Raw genomic sequence first — 26,186 nt, forward strand, 5'->3', positions numbered from 1 at the left:
ACAGCTCAAGGGTAGATTAGACTTGTGTGCATGTTCTGTTTGTATAAATGGCTACTGTTACTAGTAATTGATCACATTATATCATGATTCATTAAGTACAAACATATTCCGTCCGGATGTATTCGGATATAAACATACAAACGGAACTTTTGTACAATGTTATGAACAATTATATTACTTTTTAGACTTTAAACTTACATGAATACTGTCGGAGGATGCGAGATCTGTGTGACTTCAAGCGCATAGCAGGGCCTCCAGGTGAGCCGGTGTTGGTTGGACCCCCCGGGCCGCCCGGGCCTCGGGGGCCAAAGGGTGACATCGGAGACCCAGGCGAGAGAGGGATTCCAGGCACGCTAGGTTTCGATGGACTACCAGGTGTTGATAGTGTAGCTGTTACCGTAATATCAAAATATCAGATATATTTGTTTATTTATGCATTGGAGTAGTTGGATTTATACAACCAATCCCATGAGTTGAGCATCATAATAGGTAAAACAGAAGCAAAATATTTAAACAAAGGGCACATGTGTTTTGGTCTACTGTACAGTACCTTTGCCCGTTAATCTTAAAAATGTTTATTTTATGTGATGCTGATTCAAGTAAACTTGATTACGTTGTTCCTAGTTAAGAATGAGTTTGTTGCTTGAAAACAAATAAACTAGTAAGACCCGACTCATTCGCTAGAGCCGCGGATATCGTTGAAATAAACAGAGAACTTACTGACACCATGCATTCCCATGTGTTCTTGAACTTTCCAGCTATTCCGTGCATATGACTGTCGGCATAACTTCAGTTTATTTATATCAACATTTGAGTGATTTAATGGTGGATCGAAAAAGTTATATAAACCATCATTTAAACAGGCTATGTATGGGGTGATCCGACCAAATAATGCAGTAGAACAATAGGTCGGAAAAACTTCTGAAACCATAGTATACTTGCCCAATTAAATATGTTTAAATCAAACTTAGCGATGTCTAAAAAATACTAGAACAACTCTTAACAATAAATACATTCACCATAGGTCATTAACATCGTGTCAGGATAATTTAGGTAGTTCGGTCATGTCACTTGTAACAAATCTGGTTTTAAAAATCCTTAAAAACGCGTCATTATAAAACTTATTCGTAATTCAGGGTCACCAGGGGAAGATGGTGAACCAGGACCTAAAGGTGACAGGGGGTTGCTTGGCTTCCCAGGACCAAAGGGCGATACAGGTAAGTCATATACAGTCCATGTGGATCACATTTTCGTTATTTGTTACATAAATTATGTAATTAAGATTATCGGGCGCCAAATAAGCATAAACCATTATCACTTTGATTTCATAGACACGTTTGGCATAGTTGTGTGACATGAAATACATATTATCTCATAGCAAACGCCCATGCATGTTGAGTGTGAGGTTGGGTGTCCATGTTGAGTGTGAGGTTGGGTGTCCATGTTGAGTGTGAGGTTGGGTGTTCATGTTGAGTGTGAGGTTGGGTGTTCATGTTGAGTGTGAGGTTGGGTGTCCATGTTGAGTGTGAGGTTGGGTGTCCATGTTGAGTGTGAGGTTGGGTGTTCATGTTGAGTGTGAGGTTGGGTGTCCATGTTGAGTGTGAGGTTGGGTGTCCATGTTGAGTGTGAGGTTGGGTGTACATGTTGAGTGTGAGGTTGGGTGTTCATGTTGAGTGTGAGGTTGGGTGTCCATGTTGAGTGTGAGGTTGGGTGTCCATGTTGAGTGTGAGGTTGGGTGTACATGTTGAGTGTGAGGTTGGGTGTTCGTGTTGAGTGTGAGGTCGAGTGTCCATGTTGAGTGTGAGGTTGGGTGTTCATGTTGAGTGTGAGGTTGGGTGTTCATGTTGAGTGTGAGGTTGGGTGTTCATGTTGAGTGTGAGGTTGGGTGTTCATGTTGAGTGTGAGGTTGGGTGTACATGTTGAGTGCGAGGTTGGGTGTACATGTTGAGTGTACATGTTGAGTGTGAGGTTGGGTGTACATGTTGAGTGTGAGGTTGGGTGTTCATGTTGAGTGTGAGGTGAGTGTGAGGTTGGGTGTACATGTTGAGTGCGAGGTTGGGTGTACATGTTGAGTGTGAGGTGGGGTGTTCATGTTGAGTGTGAGGTTGAGTGTGAGGTTGGATGTTCATGTTGGGTGTGAGGTTGAGTGTGAGGTTGGGTGTTCATGTTGAGTGTGAGGTTGGGTGTTCATGTTGAGTGTGAGGTTGGGTGTTCATGTTGGGTGTGAGGTTGAGTGTGAGGTTGGGTGTTCATGTTGAGTGTGAGGTTGGGTGTTCATGTTGAGTGTGAGGTTGGGTGTTCATGTTGAGTGTGAGGTTGGGTGTTCATTACTTTAACTCCTCAGTGAACTCCAGTTTCTCTGACGACCGCTGTACACAAGAATTTAAGTACCTTTAAATTCCAGTAGAAACCACTTTGTTGCAGCACTTTTTGTCAAACTTATAAAGCGCTCAATATTTTCTTATTTTATCCCAAAACTGTTTTATGTCAAAACACAATACAAGCCAAACACAATACAAGCCAAACACAATACAAGCCAAACACAATACAAGCAAACACAATACAAGCCAAACACAATACAAGCCAAACACAATACAAGCCTTACGTATTCAGGGCCCTCATATTTCATATTATACAAATATGTTCGCCAGTACCGAAGTCGCGATGTGAAGATAAATAACATGTGAGACAATGTGTAATTACGTTTTGGGTGTATTGGGATATATTTATACGCCCTTACCCTCCTATTATGTGCTATGTAGAGAGAACATTGCAACGGAACATTTGCCGCCTGAGCCAGACACAAATAACATATTTTACCAGGGGAAATTTATTCTGTAATACGTTGTTTTTCCCAAATGCAACTAGGTCAAGTAAAAAAATTATTCGTTTTTATAATTTGTTCACAGCAACGTTAATGTGTTATCACAATTGACTACAAATACTTAGTTATTGCCATAATGTATGAGAATAATGTGAGCATTGTTGTCCAAGAAGAGAAACACATGTTATTTTGTTCAGCAAGTACAGTCTTACTCTGATGCTGATAAATTCAAATACATCCCTGGAATGGTATTTATTTACGAAAGAAAAACATGTTTTTGTTTAAACCAGTCTCTGTCAAATATCAAGAAATAACAGTGTTATCATATACAGACAGAAAATCCTACTATGTATAGTTAAATCTATCTAAGTCTGGACCATGGACACATTACGACTTATCGCTGTTTTTCGACTGGCGCTAAGTCTTGATCAATTGCTTGGTTTATCATACGTTGCAATGCTGTTACTGGTGTATTCCGATAATCACCAATGGACATTTATATTGACATTTGAACATTTTTAAAAGCTGTATTTAACCAGTTTCAAGTTCAGTTATTCCGGATAATATCAAGATAATAATTCAAACCATTATACTGTTCAAGAACACGTGAAATGCTTTTTAAAATATAGAGGTGAAAGCGGAAACGTTCTGCATGTTTCCTTATTTAATAACACTTAGAACCTTTCGCTTTCAACCTTCAAATCATGAACTGTTCAGGCGACGCTGGCTTACATGGAGAACGCGGCATACCTGGACTGCCGGGAGACAGAGGACTTCCTGGAAACTCTGGACCTCCAGGTAAACAACAGTTTTGTCAGTTAATGTGTTATGTCGACAGGATAGTTATGTATTTTCGGAAGAAACCCACACTATATTACTGTTTTAATTCCTCAGTGCTGTTATTTGTTAAATGTCCTTCTTGATCATTGAAAAATGATATATCTTAAAATTAGAATACTGATTGATCGGGTATTACGGTGTTAACATGGTTGCACCTTTATTTTTGTTTGATCAAACCGAAACTGCGTACACTGTTGTCATGTTTGTGATGTAGTTTACTCCTTTTCAGAATATATTTATATAACCTTTTCTGGCATTGTGTACTTCTCGTTCAGTGACATTGTGCATCTCTGAGATCGTTATTACACGAGATTATCCCTGTATTACACGGAGTTTATCCCTGTATTACACGAGATTATCCCTGTATTACACGGAGTTTATCCCTGTATTACACGAGAGTATCCCTGTTTTACACGAGATTATCCCGGTTTTACACGGAGATTATCCCTGTATTACACGGAGTTTATCCCTGTTTATCTATCCCTGTTTATCATACGTTGAAAAGGCATTGTGTAGTCTTTAATGCATATCGATTCACTTATGAACTAAAACTAATATTTAATGTATCATAATTAAATAATGGTCTTAAGCATGGTCGTCGACGGGTCTAACATTGTTTACCCAACTTGCTAGGGATTTTGGCAAATTACGCTCTCTGGTACATTTCTTTTGTTCCTATGGACGAAACCTTCCAGTCTTTTCTATGACGCCTTTATTACAAATAAGTAGGATCGCTTATTTAACCTCGTAACTGGCGTTTAAATTATTAATAACGGTATTTCGGAGCAACTGATGTTTTATACAGTACGTTCACAGTCCAAAGTTTGTACCCTAGGCTCAACTTTGGTAAAATGATTGAAAAAACGATTTCTCTACAGCTTTTTTGTTTAATAACATCGTGTAATTTAATACAATACAATGCAATACAAACTTACAGTAAACTACAATAAATATTTTGTTTTGTGTTTGATTTTCGACTTTGTTGCTAAGCTATTAAAAAGATTAACAGACGAGTTGAATAGAAGCACAATTTGTTTAACATTATTTGTACGTTTTAGAAACTGTAATTTGGCAATATAATCTAAAGAAAATGTCCACGTGTACCTGCGGTTGTCGGTAAATATATACCATTTAAATTGCCATAGTATTCTCTATAGTGAACGGATGACGTTCCTTGATCGGTGATAGGACTTCTTTATTTCTTTCATTGATGCACATTGATCGATCTCATCTGACCAATGAAAAACGACGTTTTAAATGTCCACCGTTACTCTTTACATGCGTAAGCTGTCGATAACATATTTACTTCTTGAATTTAACCTGAACTCATTTAAAATCATTAAAAGAGACATGGTACAATGTAAATGTAAGAATTTAGTGGTATTTCGCGTGCGTTCATGTCTTATGTAAGCTCGGGTGTGATTTTGCTTATTTCTCAAGACGCGCTTACACATTTCCTTGATTTGCAAAATCTCACCTCACCATATGAACGCACTTAATATAGCATTCACTTTACCTACACTCGACTATATCATGTGCAAGTGTAATAGACTTCCTTTAAAGGACGTTAAATTATTATCGCAAATTTCCCAACAAGATCAATCGAGAATAAGACAATCTGAAAGTATTTTTGTTTGTTTGCTGGGATATTTGTGTAAATAAGGATTGACAATTCACGTCACATCCAGTAACGGGTTAAGTCATCGTTTCCATTCAGCTGACAAGTGCATAATTCACCTCCAATATTTAACTTGACTTGAATGGAAATGAGTTGACGGAACCTTTCTCCATGAGTACATATATCAAGCAATATTTTGACGTCGTTTATTCAATAAAATATTTTATTAAATTTCAAATGTGAGTATAAGCCCTAAACTATATAAACACAACTTAGCCACTAATGATGATGTTCATAAGGCAAATATTACCAGTTTGGAAGTTTAGAATGATAAGAATACTATTTTCTTACACCATCTTGTATACTTACAACATATCACGATATTTACTCTTTTGAACAGGACCATCAGGTCCTACAGGCCCTGAAGGACCGGATGGAAGACGTGGGCGGCCTGGCGATGACGGCATCAAAGGCACCAAGGGTGACAGGGGCACGGACGGGATCCCAGGGGTGCCTGGGTTCAAGGGACCGAAGGGGGATTTAGGGGACAGAGGCCCGCCCGGATATGGCATCAACTGCGTCTGTAAGTTGTCGCTGTCAATGGATGTAATGTATTATTAGTAAACGTTGCATTAAATGATGTAACAGAGGATTGTTATATGGCACAGCGTACGCGCTTTATGTAGAAAACGATTGTCAATATGGGGAAATTAATCTGCTGAAAAGGATCCATAATATCTTGTTTTGCTAGTTTAATTAACGAAAACCGGGTTATTAGAATGAGGTTGTCGTTGGGCGGGCGGGCGGGAGGGCGGGCGTCAAACATTGGTTTCTGTTCAATAACTTTAGTTAGCATTGATAGATATTGATGAAACTTGGTGTGTAGGTAGCTTATGGGAACAGCTAGCTTTGGATTGCTTCTGAGGGGGGTGGGGCTAAGGTCAAGGTCACTGTTACTAAAAATATAAAAATGGTTTCTGCCCAATAACTTTAGTTAGCATTGACAGATATTGACTTAACTTGGTGTGTAAGTTGCTTATGTGAAGAGCTAGCTTGGGATTGCTTTTGAGTGGGGAGGGGCTAAGGTCAAGGTCACTATTACTTAAAATAGAAAAATGGTCAAGGTCACTGTTAGTTAAAATAGAAAAATGGTTTCTGCCCAATAACTTTAGTTAGCATTGACAGATATTGATGAAACTTTGTGTGTAGGTAGCTTATGTGAAGAGCTAGCTTGGGATTGCTTTTGAGGGGGGTTGGGCTAAGGTCAAGGTCACCTGTTACTAAAAATAGAAAAATGGTTTCTGCCCAATAACTTTAGTTAGGATTGATAGATATTGACGAAAGTTGGTGTGTAGGTAGCTTATGTGAAGAGCTAGCTTGGGATTGCTATTGAGGGGGGAGGGGCTAAGGTCAAGGTCACTATTACTTAAAATAAAAAAATGGTCAAGGTCACTGTTACTTAAAATAGAACAATGGTTTCTGCCCAATAACTTTAGTCAGCATTGACAGATATTGATGAAACTTGATGTGTATGTAGCTTATGTACAGAGCTAGTTTGGGATTGCTTTTGAGGGGGGTGGGACTAAGGTCAAGGTCACTGTTACTAAAATTAGAAAAATGGTTTATGCCCAATAACTTTAGTTAGCATTGACAAATATTGACGAAACTTGGTGTGTAAGTTGCTTATGTGAAGAGCTAGCTTGGGATTGCTTTTGAGTGGGGAGGGGCTAAGGTCAAGGTCACTATTACTTAAAATAGAAAAATGGTCAAGGTCACTGTTACTTAAAATAGAACAATGTTTCTGCCCAATAACTTTAGTTAGCATTGACAGATATTGATGAAACTTGGTGTGTAGGTAGCTTATGTACAGAGCTAGCTTGGGATTGCTTTTGAGGGGGGTGGGGCTTAGGTCAAGGTCACTGTTACTAAAATTAGAAAAATGGTTTATGCCCAATAACTTTAGTTAGCATTGACAGATATTGACGAAACTTGGTGTGTAAGTTGCTTATGTGAAGAGCTAGCTTGGGATTGCTATTGAGTGGGGAGGGGCTAAGGTCAAGGTCACTATTACTTAAAATAGAAAAATGGTCAAGGTCACTGTTACTTAAAATAGAACAATGGTTTCTGCCCAATAACTTTAGTTAGCATTGACAGATATTGATGAAACTTGGTGTGTAGGTAGGTTATGTGAAGAGCTAGCTTGGGATTGCTTTTGAGGGGGGTTGGGCTAAGGTCAAGGTCGCCTGTTACTAAAAATAGAAAAATGGTTTCTGCCCAATAACTTTAGTTAGGATTGATAGATATTGACGAAAGTTGGTGTGTTGGTAGCTTATGTGAAGAGCTAGCTTGGGATTGCTATTGAGGGGGGAGGGGCTAAGGTCAAGGTCACTGTAACTTAAAATAGAAAAATGGTTTCTGCCCAATAACTTTAGTTAGCATTGACCGATATTGATGAAACTTGGTGTGTGGGTAGCTTATGTAAAACGCTAGCTTGGGATTGCTTTTGAGGGGGTGGGGCTAAGGTCAAGGTCACTGTTACTAAAAATTTAAAAATGGTGTCCGCCCAATAACTTAATTGACTATAATTTCTGATTGCCCATAACAAAAACCTGGTTTCGTCGCATTGCGGCGCTTCTAGTTATATTTATAATTTCTTGGTCAAATCTTATATTAGGGTTACTAATCGCCTTACTTCAAAATGATGCCATTATACATTAAAAATAGGTTTTATGGCTAGTGCAGACAATAATAAAGTATTTGTAATTGTAATAACAAGGCATTTTAATCCAATTATTATGAAACTTGACAATCTTTAAGAATTATACAGCTGGCTTAATTATTGGTTAAGGGTACTTAATCAAAGTTTTGAATCTTTGAATGATGTTTTGACTATGATGGGCACTTAAATCAAGAGTCACATCTTAATCTTTGGGATTCTAGTTAAACAAAACTTAGCCAGTATGTTTTGTCAACACAACTACGATACTTTTATTTAATAAAGTTAAGAATTTTAGAGATTGTTTTAGCAGTCATTACATGGTATTGCAAGGAAACAACAACGAACAAACCTTGTTTTACAATAAGAACGAAATTAGTTTGTAACTTAATGTGTGTGAAGTTTGCTCAGCCATCGGCAATCGACAATCGACATTTGAAATTATATAGTACAACTACAATGTCGAGCTGGAATGTCGAGCTGGACGGAATTCTAGCTCGACATTTGAAATTGTATAGCATATCTTCAATGTCGAGCTGCAATGTCGAGCTTGACGGAATTCTAGCTCGACATTCGATATTATATAGCAAATATTTAATGTCGAGCTGCAATGTCGAGCTGGACGGAATTCTCGCTCGACATTCGATATTATATAGCATATCTTCAATGTCGAGCTGCGATGTCGAGCTGGACGGAATTCTCGCTCGACATTCGATATTATATAGCATATCTTCAATCTCGAGCTGCAATGTCGAGTTGGACGGAATTCTAGCTCGACATTTGATAATATAAAGATCATTTCTAATGTCGAGCTGCAATGTCGAGCTGGACGGAATTCTAGCTCGACATTTGATAATATAAAGATCATTTCTAATGTCGAGCTGCAATACGAGCTGGACGGAATTCTCACTCGACATTCGATATTATATAGCAAATCTTCAATGTCGAGCTCGAATGTCGAGCTGGACGGAATTCTAGCTCGACATTTGATATTATATAGCAAATCTTCAATGTGGAGCTGGAATGTCGAGCTGGACGGACTTCTAGCTCGACATTCGATATTATATAGCAAATCTTCAATGTCGAGCTGCAATGTCGAACTTGACGGAATTCTAGCTCGACATTCGATATTATATAGCAAATATTCAATGTCGAGCTGCAATGTCGAACTTGACGGAATTCTAGCTCGACATTCGATATTATATAGCAAATCTTCAATGTCGAGCTGCAATGTCGAACTTGACGGAATTCTAGCTCGACATTCGATATTATATAGCAAATATTCAATGTTGTGCTGCAATGTCGAGCTGGACGGCATCCAAGCTCGACGTTAGATAATATAAAGATTGCCAATTTTATAAATAGTAATCTGATGAACTAAAAAAGGTGTTCACTCATGTTGGAATCTCAAATCGGCTTGATGTTGCTAATTTGATATTTGTCAACCGTAAAGCAAGTTTCTTGCTCTTAATATAAAACTATACTTATTTTAGCTCTGTTGTTTATCGGACAAACGTCGAGGTATTTTCATTCCCCTGACGTTGGCGTCGTCTTCATATGATAGACGGCGATGGAGTCATGCAAAAACATGTTATTTACATTCGAATCCATGTGAATACGAATAACAAACCGTTTTTTCTTGTAGTATGACCTTTATCAACCTTCAACCTTCAACATGTGTTAAGTTATGCTCCTCAACCAGCTGAGAAAAATTGAGACAAGCCTTGTAATCCTCTTGCAATGTGTATTTGTGGTGCTGTTTTGTATGGATTAAATGTCACCCGACTTTGTAGCAACTTTATACAGTTGGTGTTATACTTAATTGTGAGTATGGTCGTGTATATATTTTACAGGTGAAAAGGGCGATAAGGGGGAGAAAGGGCAGCGAGGTTTGATTGGCTTTACGGGTTACAAAGGCGACAGTGGTTCGTTTTGGAATATATTCGCATATTAAGATGTTGAATTTGATTAAGTCCACAGGTTGAATATCGCCTACTTAAAGAACTCATATAGAATAGAAATTGGTCGTAATTGCTCGTCGAAAAAAAATATAATAACGCTGAGAATATCATTCAATTTTAAGATTAATTGTCGGTTTCTTGTTTCAATTTTGTCCTGGCCTTTTACGTTTGGACATTATATTACAATGGAACAATAAATGAGTGACATTGAATGTGAATAATAATAGCATTTGTGAAAATAATGACTATAGCTAAAACAATAATACAAAGTAATTTCTGGACACCAAAGTTTTGCGCTTGGGACGAATATTTATCATTCATCTTAAGAACTTGATAAACTAGTCATGCCTCGTTTCAACAATGCTTAGCTTCGCTTCGGTTAAGTAGAATATTAAGTAATATTTTATAAAGTAGCATTTCTTGTTTGTAAATATTAGCAAAGCCTAACTTGTCCAATGGAAATATGATATTTAGAGAGTATATCATTGTTACAGGAGACGAAGGCTTGATAGGAGGATTAGGTTTGACCCTTTATTGTTTCGTTTGGCTTTCATTGTTTATCTTCATGTGCATCACAAATAATGGATTGCCTATATTCTCCTGCTATGATAATAACTCATTATATTTTTTTTATATTCTTTCTGGCTAAGGTCAAGGTCACTATTACTTAAAATAGAAAAATGGTCAAGGTCACTGTTACTTAAAATAGAACAATGGTTTCTGCCCAATAACTTTAGTTAGCATTGACAGATATTGATGAAACTTGGTGTGTAGGTAGGTTATGTGAAGAGCTAGCTTGGGATTGCTTTTGAGGGGGGTTGGGCTAAGGTCAAGGTCGCCTGTTACTAAAAATAGAAAAATGGTTTCTGCCCAATAACTTTAGTTAGGATTGATAGATATTGACGAAAGTTGGTGTGTTGGTAGCTTATGTGAAGAGCTAGCTTGGGATTGCTATTGAGGGGGGAGGGGCTAAGGTCAAGGTCACTGTAACTTAAAATAGAAAAATGGTTTCTGCCCAATAACTTTAGTTAGCATTGACCGATATTGATGAAACTTGGTGTGTGGGTAGCTTATGTAAAACGCTAGCTTGGGATTGCTTTTGAGGGGGTGGGGCTAAGGTCAAGGTCACTGTTACTAAAAATTTAAAAATGGTGTCCGCCCAATAACTTAATTGACTATAATTTCTGATTGCCCATAACAAAAACCTGGTTTCGTCGCATTGCGGCGCTTCTAGTTATATTTATAATTTCTTGGTCAAATCTTATATTAGGGTTACTAATCGCCTTACTTCAAAATGATGCCATTATACATTAAAAATAGGTTTTATGGCTAGTGCAGACAATAATAAAGTATTTGTAATTGTAATAACAAGGCATTTTAATCCAATTATTATGAAACTTGACAATCTTTAAGAATTATACAGCTGGCTTAATTATTGGTTAAGGGTACTTAATCAAAGTTTTGAATCTTTGAATGATGTTTTGACTATGATGGGCACTTAAATCAAGAGTCACATCTTAATCTTTGGGATTCTAGTTAAACAAAACTTAGCCAGTATGTTTTGTCAACACAACTACGATACTTTTATTTAATAAAGTTAAGAATTTTAGAGATTGTTTTAGCAGTCATTACATGGTATTGCAAGGAAACAACAACGAACAAACCTTGTTTTACAATAAGAACGAAATTAGTTTGTAACTTAATGTGTGTGAAGTTTGCTCAGCCATCGGCAATCGACAATCGACATTTGAAATTATATAGTACAACTACAATGTCGAGCTGGAATGTCGAGCTGGACGGAATTCTAGCTCGACATTTGAAATTGTATAGCATATCTTCAATGTCGAGCTGCAATGTCGAGCTTGACGGAATTCTAGCTCGACATTCGATATTATATAGCAAATATTTAATGTCGAGCTGCAATGTCGAGCTGGACGGAATTTTCGCTCGACATTCGATATTATATAGCATATCTTCAATGTCGAGCTGCGATGTCGAGCTGGACGGAATTCTCGCTCGACATTCGATATTATATAGCATATCTTCAATCTCGAGCTGCAATGTCGAGTTGGACGGAATTCTAGCTCGACATTTGATAATATAAAGATCATTTCTAATGTCGAGCTGCAATGTCGAGCTGGACGGAATTCTAGCTCGACATTTGATAATATAAAGATCATTTCTAATGTCGAGCTGCAATACGAGCTGGACGGAATTCTCACTCGACATTCGATATTATATAGCAAATCTTCAATGTCGAGCTCGAATGTCGAGCTGGACGGAATTCTAGCTCAACATTTGATATTATATAGCAAATCTTCAATGTCGAGCTGCAATGTCGAGCTGGACGGAATTCTAGCTCGACATTCGATATTATATAGCAAATCTTCAATGTCGAGCTGCAATGTCGAACTTGACGGAATTCTAGCTCGACATTCGATATTATATAGCAAATATTCAATGTTGTGCTGCAATGTCGAGCTGGACGGCATCCAAGCTCGACGTTAGATAATATAAAGATTGCCAATTTTATAAATAGTAATCTGATGAACTAAAAAATGTGTTCACTCATGTTGGAATTTCAAATCGGCTTGATGTTGCTAATTTGATATTTGTCAACCGTAAAGCAAGTTTCTTGCTCTTAATATAAAACTATACTTATTTTAGCTCTGTTGTTTATCGGACAAACGTCGAGGTATTTTCATTCCCCTGACGTTGGCGTCGTCTTCATATGATAGACGGCGATGGAGTCATGCAAAAACATGTTATTTACATTCGAATCCATGTGAATACGAATAACAAACCGTTTTTTCTTGTAGTATGACCTTTATCAACCTTCAACCTTCAACATGTGTTAAGTTATGCTCCTCAACCAGCTGAGAAAAATTGAGACAAGCCTTGTAATCCTCTTGCAATGTGTATTTGTGGTGCTGTTTTGTATGGATTAAATGTCACCCGACTTTGTAGCAACTTTATACAGTTGGTGTTATACTTAATTGTGAGTATGGTCGTGTATATATTTTACAGGTGAAAAGGGCGATAAGGGGGAGAAAGGGCAGCGAGGTTTGATTGGCTTTACGGGTTACAAAGGCGACAGAGGTTCGTTTTGGAATATATTCGCATATTAAGATGCTGAATTTGATTAAGTCCACAGCTTGAATATCGCCTACTTAAAGAACTCATATAGAATAGAAATTGGTCGTAATTGCTCGTCGAAAAAAAATATAATAACGCTGAGAATATCATTCAATTTTAAGATTAATTGTCGGTTTCTTGTTTCAATTTTGTCCTGGCCTTTTACGTTTGGACATTATATTACAATGGAACAATAAATGAGTGACATTGAATGTGAATAATAATAGCATTTGTGAAAATAATGACTATAGCTAAGACAATAATACAAAGTAATTTCTGGACACCAAAGTTTTGCGCTTGGGACGAATATTTATCATTCATCTTAAGAACTTGATAAACTAGTCATGCCTCGTTTCAACAATGCTTAGCTTCGCTTCGGTTAAGTAGAATATTAAGTAATATTTTATAAAGTAGCATTTCTTGTTTGTAAATATTACCAAAGCCTAACTTGTCCAATGGAAATATGATATTTAGAGAGTATATCATTGTTACAGGAGACGAAGGCTTGATAGGAGGATTAGGTTTGACACTTTATTGTTTCGTTTGGCTTTCATTGTTTATCTCCATGTGCATCACAAATAATGGATTGCCTATATTCTCCTGCTATGATAATAACTCATTATATTTTTTTTTATATTCTTTCTGACATGTAACAAAGATTCCGTAAGGGTGAACACCACACGTTTTTAGTGATTGCATTAGATGCTATCTAGCCAATACAGATATGGTCATTACAGTTAGAAGCAAAGCATGCTCAACGACTCTGGCGACATGAAACACGAAGCTGAAACATAAAATACCGATCCATAATTAAGTCATCATTTTCAGCAATTAATTTGCGAACTAACTTAACACACACACACAGACAGATACAGAGAAAGTGCACTCGAGCGGAATACAAGTCAGACTCAATTTTGAAATGCCTCCTTCTTTAAAATTGTTACATATACAATAACTGCACACGCCAAAACATATAGTTCGGTCGAATGTTCTCGACAACATTACACGTGTACAAAAAAACGTAAGTAAATATGTCTTCATGTACATAAGTGGTTACTTTGACTGTATTTTCATGAATTGCCATATTTTGAAAGGTTGAAGACCATTCTTTCTTAAGTGCTCTCAATACATACATATATATTACCACGTTTAAAAACAATGTCATGAGTTTGAATATGTTTTCGTCAAATTGCATTACCTGCTTATAGTATTGAAAAGGTATTCTGACTACTCTGTATAAACAGTTTGCCTAAACTATGTACTCATAATATTTTCTGTTGCCATAATTACACTACATCTCGAATTCCTAATTTCATAGCTTTTCGACGTACACATTAAAACATTATTAACATGAAATAGATGCAAGGAAACCAATCTCGATATTCAAGATAATGTAACTAGATATTCAAGATAATGTAACTAGATATAATTGCTGATTTAGATAATACATGTATCCACTTTTTTCAGTTGAATGCTGAACTTAACATATAACTTACCACTGTGTTTCTGTCCGTAGGTCACAGCACTAAAGGCGAGATCGGACCACAAGGACCTCCGGGAATACAGGGACCAAAGGGCATCAAGGGAGACTGCGATGGTATATATGGCCATACTTTTGCCACCAATGTATAAACATGCACATATATTAACTTTTCTGCGTTTTTAATTAGGAATCTCAACGCGACTCTTTAATCAAGTAGGCGTACATGTTTGATTGTTTCGAGACACTAACATTGAACCATCTATTTCAATAATAATTTTGACCGCATTACACTTTAATCAATTGTATTGGCGTTTTATAAACATATCCGTGATCATAAACAAAGACTACCGACCATAAGCATACTATTTGTATAAAGTCCATGGGGACAATAACACGTACGATTATTGGCTCTATTGTATGCCATACAAGCCTTTGATCTGTACCCATGGTTCAATAACATTACTGACTAGACATTATTTATTTATTACGATAAACTTTATTGCGCATGTCAAAGTGTTTGCTCACATAGTTGAGATCCAATGATACAGATAAACTTCACTATCTTGTACTATGTTACTCTCGTGTCATTTAGTTCCTTTTTTGTAATTTGCAGGACAATTTCCTCTTGTTTCATTCAAAAAACGTTTGTATGTTTGCTAATGAATAACTAAAGCAGGGTCGTACTACCGGGAATAGTGAGGCGTTAATAAGACGAAACCTGTCGATTTTCCCATTTCGAAATGATGAAGTTGTCCTAACTTTCCTTTTTAATCGATACGGGATCCTGGCCTTTTCGCAACTTTACATCCTCATCTCTTGGAATTCATTTCGTTGACGGATTAGTATCCCCAATATGCCCGACTAATTGAATTGTAGCAAATCCTTTCCGGAGACGCATCTACGGCCTTACGTGTAAAAGTATTAAGGAAGATGTCCTCTTGGCCTAGGGCGCCCCCACCTTGTGAAGTGTGAGAATGGAGGCGTTAGCTGTCGGCTTTTATCTCAATGCTTGACATTTTATTGACAACTTAAGTACTTTTTAAAGTAACTGGAGCTTTGCGGGCAAGCTTTCACGACTAACTATTGAGAATTGAGCAGGTGACTTTTGATCTCAACATATACATTTGTGTACAGCGAATGACGGTATTTTTATAGTTGTGTAATGTTCGCTGTCTTGTAGCGTTGTGTCCCTCACTTGTGTGGTGTTTGTTTGGTCGTGATTGCCTTCCGTTTGTGTCCCTGCTGTTGTCACCGTTATTTTATTTATAATGCAATACGGTATTCAAATAAATGTTGTCAAGACAATCATTTAACCACTGGTTTAAAAGCAAGAGGATGTTTGTGTCTTTAAAATTATTTATCATTTGTGTTTTTGAATTATACTTCACCAAGTTGGCTATGTATGTACTGTGGTTTATGCATACATGTTAAAACATATTGTATTAATAAGGCTTGTGTTGTGCTTGTGCTAGCAGATATACTCAGCAATGTAATAAGAACATGTCCTATTACATTTGCCCGAAGCATTTAACTTTAGGGTCTGATAAATATCACATTAAAATGTCACCTTACAAAATACGGGAAGCTGAGGTAAATGTTCTGAAAACAATACATTGTAGACAAAATCTTACAGTTGTGTTGCTTGTGGAAAAATGATGAACAAGAGATTACAAATGGTATTTTCGGGAAAATGCTAGGGTTGAATGGAGTGTCCCCTTTGAAATACAATGTAAATGCCTAAAAAACAGAAGCAGGACAGAAGCATATCTGAGTAAGCACGTAGGTTTAACTGAGCCTTAAACGGTTGTTTTTGATAAAACGTATATAATGTAAGGTTAGGTTATTTAAAACCGGTTTGATCATACCTCGCATGATAACCATCGTGTACGCTCAGTAATCAAATGCGGTTCTCAGTTTAATTGAAAACGTAATTTCACTGAAACAAAGATACTCTGGGAAGGAGCCCTTCATCCAAACACTAAGTAGTGGGATATGGCAGTAACAGATATTGAAAACAACTGTCAAAACCCGTCACACAGTCTTTAGAAGTGTAATTTATAAGCTGTGTGAAGTTGGCTAAACATACGACATTTGACATTGGACATTCAAGATCGAATGTTGTGCTGGCACGACATTGGACATTGGACATTCATAATTGAAAGTCGTGCTGGCACGACATTGGACATTGGACATTCAAAAATGAATGTCGTCCAAGCACGACATTGGACAATGGACATTGGGATTTCAAAAATGAATGTCGTGCTGGCACGACATTGGACATTGGACATTCAAAATCGAATGTTGTGCTGGCACCACATTGGACATTCAAAAGTGAAAGTCGTGCTAGCACGACATTGGACATTCAAAATCGAATGTTGTGCTGGCAAGACATTGGACATTGGACATTGGGATTTCAAAAATGAATGTCGTTCTAGCACGACTTTGGACATTCAGAATCGAATGTTGTGCTGGCACCACATTGGACATTGGACATTCAAAAGTGAAAGTCTTGCCAGCACGACATTGGACATTGGACATTCAAAAATCGAATGTTGTGCTAGCACGACATTGGACATTCAAAATTGAAAGTCGTGCTGGCACGACATTGGACATTCAAAAATGAATGTCGTGCCAGCAAGACATTGGACATTGGGATTTCAAAAATGAATGTCGTGCTAGCACGACATTGGACATTGGACATTCAAAATCGATTGTTTTGCTGGCACGACATTGGACATTGGACATTCAAAATTGAAAGTCGTGCTGGCACGACATTGGACATTCAAAAATGAATGTCGTGCCAGCACGACATTGGACATTGGGATTTCAAAAATGATTCAAAATCGAATGTTGTGCTGGCACGGCATTGGACATTTAAAATCGAATGTTGTGCTGGAACGACATTGGACATTGGACATTCAAAATTGAAAGTCGTGCTGGCACGACATTGGACATTCAAAAATGAATGTCGTGCCAGCACGACATTGGACATTGGGATTTCAAAAATGATTCAAAATCGAATGTTGTGCTGGCACGGCATTGGACATTTAAAATCGAATGTTGTGCTGGAACGACATTGGACATTGGACATTCAAAATTGAAAGTCGTGCTGGCACGACATTGGACATTCGACAGTCATAAATGAATGTCGTGCCAGCACGACATTGGACATTAAAAAATGAAAGTCGTGCTGGGACATTTAAATTAATGTATGACATGTTTTATGAATGAATGTTTTCTACCGACTTTAAATTAATTCGGATGGCATGCAATTTTCGGAATTAATTTTTTTGATATATTGTCTTAAAATTATTTGAAAAGGGTTAGAGATCACAAAAGCAATGTCTCAGTATGAATTTATAAACACCAAATGAGAATTGTCATTACGATTCCATCGCAATATTTGAAACTCAAGCATGATTCCGATAGACATGATGTCACATATGCAGAGAAAGATTCAAATGAATATACTTATGAATGGTCGTGGATTATATGTAGACAAACAGTGATAATGCTTTCGAAATGGCCTACTTTTAATAAGCTTAATTGTTTACACACCACTGCTACACATCCAGTACCATTTATAAACGAAGTGAAGATAATTATATTCACAGTATATGATGACATATGGAAAATATACACATGCATTGATGATTCCAAAAAATATAAATGTAATCGTTCCTACATCTACTTTATCTGGTTTTACGTATTATAACACGAAATATTGTCAATGATCCGATTAAGTAACCTATTACTGCCTGTCGACTTATTTTTTATCGACTCAATTAGTCACAACAGTCGATTTTGAATGTCCCATGTCCAATGTCGTGCCAGCACAACATTCACTTTTGAATGTACAATGTCCAATGTCGTGCTAGCACCACATTCATTTTTGAAATTTCAATGTCCAATGTCGTGCTGGCACGACTTTCACTTTTGAATGTCCAATGTCCAATGTCGTGCCAGCACAACATTCGATGTTGAATGTCCAATGTCCAATGTCGTGCTAGCACGACATTCCTTTTTGAAATACCATTGTCCAATGTCGTGCCAGCACAACATTTGATTTTGAATGTCCCATGTCCAATGTCGTGCCAGCACAACATTCCATGTTGAATGTCAAATGTCGTGCCAGCACAACATTCGATTTTGAATGTCCAATGTCGTGCCAGCACAACAATCGATTTTGAATGTCCAATGTCCAATGTCGTGCCAGCACGACATTCATTTTTGAAATCCCAATATCCAATGTCCAATGTCGTGCTGGCCCGACATTCATTTTTGAATGTCCAATGTCGTGCCAGCACGACTTTTAATTTAGAATGTCCAATGTCCAATGTCGTGCTAGCACGACATTCATTTTTGAAATTCCAATGTCCAATGTCGTGCTAGCACGACTTTCACTTTTGAATGTCAAATGTCCAATGTCGTGCCAGCACAACATTCGATGTTGAATGTCCAATTTCCAATGTCGTGCTAGCACGACATTCATTTTTGAAATACCAATGTCCACTGTCGTGCCAGCACAACATTCGATTTTGAATGTCCAATGTCCAATGTCGTGCCAGCACAACATTTGATGTTGAATGTCCAATGTCCAATGTCGTGCTAGCACGACATTCATTTTTGAAATACCAATGTCCAATGTCCAATGTTGTGCCACCAAAACATTCGATTTTGAATGTCCAATGTCGTGCTAGCACGACATTCATTTTTGAAATTCTAATGTCCAATGTCCAATGTCGTGCTGGCACGACTTTCATTTTTGAAATTCCAAAGTCCAATGTCGTGCTGGCACGACATTCATTTTTGAATGTCCAATGTCGTGCTAGCACGACTTTCACTTTTGAATGTCTAATGTCCAATGTCGTGCCAGCACATCATTTGATTTTGAATGTCCAATGTCGTGCCAGCACAACATTTGATGTTGAATGTCCAATGTCCAATGTCGTGCCAGCACAACATTCGATTTTGAATGTCCAATGTCCAATGTCGTGCCAGCACAACATTCGATTTTGAATGGCCAATGTCCAATGTCGTGCCAGCACGACATTCATTTTTGAAATCCCAATGTATAATGTCCAATGTCGTGCTGGCACGACATTCATTTTTGAATGCCTAATGTCCAATGTCGTGCCAGCACGACTTTCAATTTTGAATGTCCAATGTCCAATGTCGTGCCAGCACAACATTCAATTTTGAATGTCCAATGTCCAATGTCGTGACAGCACAACATTCGATCTTAAATGTCCAATGTCCAATGTCGTATGTTCAGCTAACTTCACACAGCTTAATTTATATTAAATAATTCCGAAGTACCAGGACATCGATAAATACGATGTTGACGTTCTTTCCTTGTCTAATTTCCGTTTTGCTGCTATTAATAATTAGTGCTTGTTTTGTTTCATTCATTATACTTCTTGATGCCAATTAGAGTAACGTAGTTATAGGTGTTTATCTTCTTTCTTGTATTTGTCTTGATACTGCGTTTGTCATTGAATGTGGCTAACATTTCGACCCCTTATAGCTCACTAGTATTAAAGCCATAGTTTATGGATTAAATGTTAAAATTCAAATGAAAACTCCAGTATGTGAGCCTACAGGGTCTTTCTGATAACAAGAATGCGTTTCTTTTTTTTAGTCTGGAACAAGGAACGCCACAGTCTTCGCGTAGTTAATACAGATAAGATAGGTAACTATACTTAATGCAAGCAACAATACAGTTTTAAAAGATAATTGTGTACTAATGGTCATCTTTTATATGGGTTACAATAAAATCTCACTGTATTGATTTGAGTATTATTTAGATATTTGTAGAATCCTCTACGATGATTTTTTTTTCAAGCGAAATGCCAATGAACGCATGACTGTCCTGACACGAGACACGTTCGTGCACAGCAAACTTCATTCTCTCAAAGCAAATGGAACATTCCTATTTTTTGGAAAGGGTTTCTTAAGAATGCTTATGTTGAGTTTTAATAAGGACACAGTAGCAAGAAAGTCATAATCGAAAATGAAGAAAGCAACATATTATATTTACTATAAAACAGATAAGTCAGATCAAACGCTTTAGACTATTTTGTTGAATTGATTCATTAGCTTAGATTGAATCTATTGATGAACTCAAGTTGAATGCTTTTTGTAATAGTGATTATTTTCCGATACAGACGAGCGACCACAACAAGACTATCGAGCCCCAAAAAATCCTGGCTCAGAAAATGCTTCCGGTGCTAGAGGTAAGACTAAGCCTGTCCTACATTAATTCAGGTTTGTGTATATATTGTCTATATTTGTTAACGTTTAAAATTCTGTTTAATCATAAAGAAAAAAAGAAAAAAACTATTTGGTAAATACATCAACTAAATGATTAGACTTATTGTCTAGACAACATTTGTTTCTTAGATTTTAAAACACAATGTTTGAATACTAAAGCGGCGTGCACGTTTCTTTGAGTACACTAACTTAATCATTTGTTATCGTGTGATCACCTTAACCAGCTATACATATATTTATATCATACACTTCCGTTGATCAATGCCGTGTAAACAATGCGTGTATGCATTGTATGTAAGATTATCAGAGGCGTCAATGGTGTGTTTATCCTTCAAGGTTCCCGATCGAGCGGTACCAACTCCGACAATCTTGCTACGGCAACTCTTTCATCGGTCCTGCCCTTCCTTTGTTCAATCTCACTTCATGCAGTTATAGGAACTTTGTAGGTATTCACCATTCACGTCAATTTAAACTTAACGTAACTCGGGAATTAACGAACGAGTTCTGATACTATTATATTTAGGGATATAACAATAAATGAGGATTGTCAAAACTCGATCGTCTGCATCTGGGGTTAATGATCTCAGGTATAATTTTCGCAATGTGGCTGTATTTTTTTTAATCACTACTTCTATTTTTTGAGCTATTGAAGCCTCCATTTAAAAAAATGGCATTGTGGTCACAATTCAATAACATATATAACATATATTTAAAAAAATGCATTATTCACGTGATAATAATGTAAATACCTTTAAAATAAATGCATGTAATTGCTACTTATTATTTCAGATCTCCATTTTGACCAAATGTAAGTTTTCTGGCGTGACTAGACAGGCTCATAACTCGCAGTAGGATAAACATTAGATGAATAATCGACCTGGCACCGCTGGCATTGTCGACGCCCTGACGCAAAAGCCGTGCGTTTATGCAAACAGGAGAAATTTAAGACAATGTGGTTTTAATAGACAAAAGCAATTTAACGGTCAGCTCTTTGCATTCTATTCAAAGTGACCGCTCTTCGGTTTCAAACATCTGCAGCGTGTGTTTCACCTAGATGTGGGGATGGGCGACGTTTAAACGGAAAAGTATATGAACCGGAGTCGTTTCTTGTGATTAGTAAACCACTATCGTGGTGCATTTTGCTCAAGAGAACTGTTAGTTGTCTATATTGATATAACTTGTCAGACGTAAGTGTTTTTCAATTAAGGTTAATACACGGGCTCAACGGTTGTTTTTATTACGTGAGCATATGCATATTGAATGTATCCCGAATTGCAAAACTACCAAGTGATATCTTACCTTGTTTCGGAAATTCATTTTCATAATCCAGATACATTCCAGACATAATAACGTCTAAGCAATTATCGTATTCTAAATAGAGTAAGGTAGTATTCGCTTTTTTACATTTATTTTCATATTGTTTTATATCACCAAATGTGAGCTTTGTGGGCACTTTCCTTACAAGTTAGTTGTTCGAGGAGCGTTTAATTAGTAGTGGCAACATAGCTGTAAAATTACGGTTTCCTTGTGCACATACAAATAAAGCATACTGCTGAAGAGTTTTAATTTTCAAAAGGCCTTTCCAAATTGTACATATTTTCCACGTTAACAAATAGTTCAATGCCAGTTTTATGGCAATATAGCATTTTAAGCTGACTGTAATATGGCTGAATCTGGCGAAAATATCGGAAAGCAAATAGCATATCATAAGATGCGCAGCTTACTAGGTTAATTACTAGAAATTAAAATAGATCTAGACAATGTGTATAGGGAAATTGGTATTTCGTACCGTAACGTTTCAAGGTAAGAAAGGAGAAAACAGCGCTAAAGAGGAGTCGCTGCCCTGCCCTCAAAATGCTCGTCTTACAATGGTAGACTGATAGCAGCGAACGTATCTGGGATAAATACGTCAAAGGTGTCACTCAATTTAAAAGAAACAATAAAAATGCGTAAGGTTTGCGTACGTTCAATAACACTTGTTGACACCAGAAAGAAGCTTGCACGTGATGAAAAGGGATGTATTGCGCTCTTCATTCAAAGACAACCCCCCTCGGTCTTTATCCGACCTTTTCTCTTTAGCCCACTAATCAAAGAAAATAACAAACTGTGGGTGGGTGAAAATAATGAGCGTTCTTCGAAAGCCAGGCCCAGCAAGAGAGACAGACGGGTTTAACACGCCCTATTTGTTGACAGCGACGTGATTGCAGCCCGAGTCCCAGTCCCAAGCGCCCACGAACCTTGGTGTGCGGCGTCAAGTTGTTTCACTACGATACGCCCGCGCATCTGTCTAAACTGGTAACAGAATATTTACAAAAGCACAATACAAAATGTTTTGAAACTTCCATCATAATGCCCAGGCCTTGTGACTTCTGGTTCAATCTCCACATCAAGATTTTAGTCTACGCAGACGTCGTTTAGAGTCTTGCAGAACCGTTGAAAGTGCCTTATATTAGGTAATTAACTGTATACCAAGTTTGCAAAGGCATTTTCAGACTGGATGTTACGGCTCAAAACGTGTGTGAATGCCAATAGGGATTACTTTGGGGGACTGAAATTTACGTTTGTCAAGCCACAAGCTTTAACGGTAATGAGCCGATGTTGCCACTCGTTATAAAACACTCCTCGTATGTGACGAACTGCATATTCTTTTTATTTTTTATTAAGCAGCTCTGGTTCGATATGGTGTACATTAATTGTAGAAACATTAAGACACTGTCTGTGTGGTTATTAATGAACTTGTATCATTAGGTTCATCTTAATCCTGTTTAAATTGGACTATTCAAGTGTAAGTTCTTTTACGCTTAATATTACATATAGTTTTGAAGAGCGAGTTATACACATTTGAATTATGTCTTTAAACTTTCTAAAATTTCTGAACTTAGAAGAGGATTTGACTAAAACAATGTTGTTATTTACCTAACCGAAACGTTCTACGAATTCTGGTTATAGGACACAGTATACCCGTGTTCACGTAGTTTAAACTATTGCAATACATTTATCGTTACAGTGACGTGTATTGTGCGATAAAATATGCAAATTGATTTATTTCAAGGTGTTGTCTTTTTAAAATTGTAATATTGTTATGAAACAAGGTTGTCGATAAAAATGGAAAGAAATCGAGATTTGCCTTCAAAATATTTGTTAGTCTGAATGTGTCCTTTGATGTGTATAAAAGAGAGAATTATATTACTGTTTAACGTGTTATTCTTTTAATTACTAGTATGCAGATACACTGAATTGATTCAATGACACCTGTATAGAGTATAACAACACACTGATGCTATAGCATGTAATCCAAGTGATGGCGTAAACTACATTAGTGTTAAGGTTTTTAAAATGACACATCACATAATTACTTATTTGCTTGTCGCTACTACCTTGATTTGATGATGTTATTGAGGGAAAACCGCGCCCTCGGGTGTATTTGATGATGTTATTGAGGGAAAACCGCGCCCTCGGGTGTATTTGATGATGTTATTGAGGGAAAACCGCGCCCTCGGGTGTCTGTTTTCCATCGATCAGACCTCAGATCAATGAACATTGATCCATCGAAAGCATTAACGATGCAGCCCTTTTTCTCTGAAAACATCCCTTTTTGTCAATTAGACAAAGACAAAACATAGGCATCCTGCTGTGATATCAGTGCAATTAACAGGGGGTGATCAACTTGTTATATCATGTGTGCTTCACAGGGCGATGAAGTTTAAAAAGGAAATCGAGGGAGATCGTCCAATAGAACTGTTTAAATTTAGAGTAAAAACTTGTGGTCGACCCTTTATTGTTTCATTTCATAGGACGTGCATTATTAGTCTGCGTATGTGAATAAATAAATATTGAGCTTCATATGATCGCCGCACATTGATATCATTATAAACATCAGTCACTAACGAAGTAAAGAAAGTGTCTTTATAACGGATGCAAACAAATGCAAACCATACATATCTTGCTAAAGTTTAGGGTAATATGTGCCCCCAGGATTCTGAATAAGTATTTCGTATTTGAATTGTGTCTCAAAAGTGAAAATTAACATCGTTTTACAATAGAGTTATAACTTAACGATTTACAACGGACATGGATAAAAGATAGGCAGAAAGGGCTGAATATTCGAGAGAGTATACATATACGTGTGCTAAATTAGGTCATGTCTACCTTTTTCAGGGTTAATGCTGCGCTTACCGTTTGATAAACACTTGTGTTTCTGTCTATAGGTCACAGTCTTAAAGACCTAATTGGGCCACAAGGACCATCGGGAATACATGGACCAATTGGTATCTAGGGCGATTGCGATTGTGTCTATGGTCTTAATTTATAACACCAATTAATAAAACCATAGCTTTTTTGCGTATTGTATAGCTATATCCGTTAGGCTTTTTATATCTTGCATGTTTTATTTATGTGCACACAGTCAAAGTTTGTCCTCGAGGACAACGCACGATTACCTGGTATGTGTGCCTTTCAAGCGTTTGATCTGTAATCGCGGTTCCATTACATGACCGCATTATTTATTTAGTATATGAGACACTATTTGCATGTGGAAGGGTTTGCCTACATAGTTCAGATCCGAGATACAGATACACTTTTACCACTTTGTGGTCATGTACCACGCCTCCCGCGTCGTATTTCGCTCGTTTAAGTTATTTATAGGACAACGTCTTGTTTTATTTCACAACGTTTGATTTTTTTCTCAAAATATGTCGTTTTTCTCCTTTTGAAATTTGAAGGGGTCTTTACTCCATTATGTATCGATACGGGGTCTTGGCCTTTTCGCGACTTGACGTTTTCCTCCTCTCCTGACGTTCATTTCTTTTACAGATAATTGTTCCCAATATAGACGCCCGACTTATTAAATTGTAGCAAATCCTTTCCAGGAACGCATCTACGTCCTAATATGTAAACCACTCATGGAAGATATACCCTTGGTCAAGATAAAGCGTGAGAATTTCGGCGTTAGATGTCTTTATTTATCTCAATACTCATTTTGATGACACATTTAGCGTTTTGTGTGAGGTTACGAGAACTTTGGTGGATAAGCGTTCACGACCAAATATTGATGCTAGAGTAGGAAGGCATACTTTTATGAAAGTTATATCATAAGTTGGGAACTATGTACAGCTTATAGAATTGTTTCCATTAGAAACTAATGTCATCACTAGTCTAGTGGAATAAACCATCGCCTCATAATTTAAATACTCGTAGAAATAATTTGTTCTCATAAAAGTTATTTATTTTTTTATTTTATGTTAGTTTTTAAGATGCAAGCCAGATAAGTTGTTTTTTTGTTTCGTAAAAATGGTGAAAAAGAGGTAACACATTTTATTTGGCGGGAAAAGGCTAGG

The 26,186-nt window shown here is 37.2% G+C and overlaps 1 protein-coding gene across 1 annotated transcript; it reads left to right on the forward strand.

Annotated features, from left to right (window-relative positions):
* The first annotated feature begins 215 nt into the window (after positions 1-215).
* LOC128225986 (collagen alpha-1(XXV) chain-like) lies at positions 216-22,680 on the forward strand. Its single transcript, XM_052935879.1, has 10 exons — positions 216-398; positions 1,137-1,217; positions 3,542-3,641; positions 5,683-5,865; positions 12,987-13,058; positions 14,611-14,691; positions 20,219-20,269; positions 20,745-20,813; positions 21,187-21,292; positions 21,640-22,680. The coding sequence occupies exons 1-10, from the start codon at positions 216-218 to the stop codon at positions 21,650-21,652; spliced, it is 939 nt and encodes a 312-aa protein (XP_052791839.1). The 3' UTR covers positions 21,653-22,680.
* The last annotated feature ends 3,506 nt before the right edge of the window (positions 22,681-26,186 follow it).

The sequence above is a fragment of the Mya arenaria genome, chromosome 3 (assembly GCF_026914265.1).
Source record: "Mya arenaria isolate MELC-2E11 chromosome 3, ASM2691426v1".
In the NCBI taxonomy this organism is placed as follows: Eukaryota; Metazoa; Mollusca; class Bivalvia; order Myida; family Myidae; genus Mya; species Mya arenaria.

Coding starts and splice junctions, on each gene's coding strand:
- LOC128225986 (XM_052935879.1), top strand. CDS start 216: ATGCGAGATCTGTGTGACTTCAAGCGCATAGCAGGGCCTCCAGGTGAG. Junction 14,692..20,218: donor CATCAAGGGAGACTGCGATG/GTATATATGGCC, acceptor TCTTTTTTTTAG/TCTGGAACAAGGAACGCCAC. Junction 20,814..21,186: donor AAATGCTTCCGGTGCTAGAG/GTAAGACTAAGC, acceptor TTATCCTTCAAG/GTTCCCGATCGAGCGGTACC.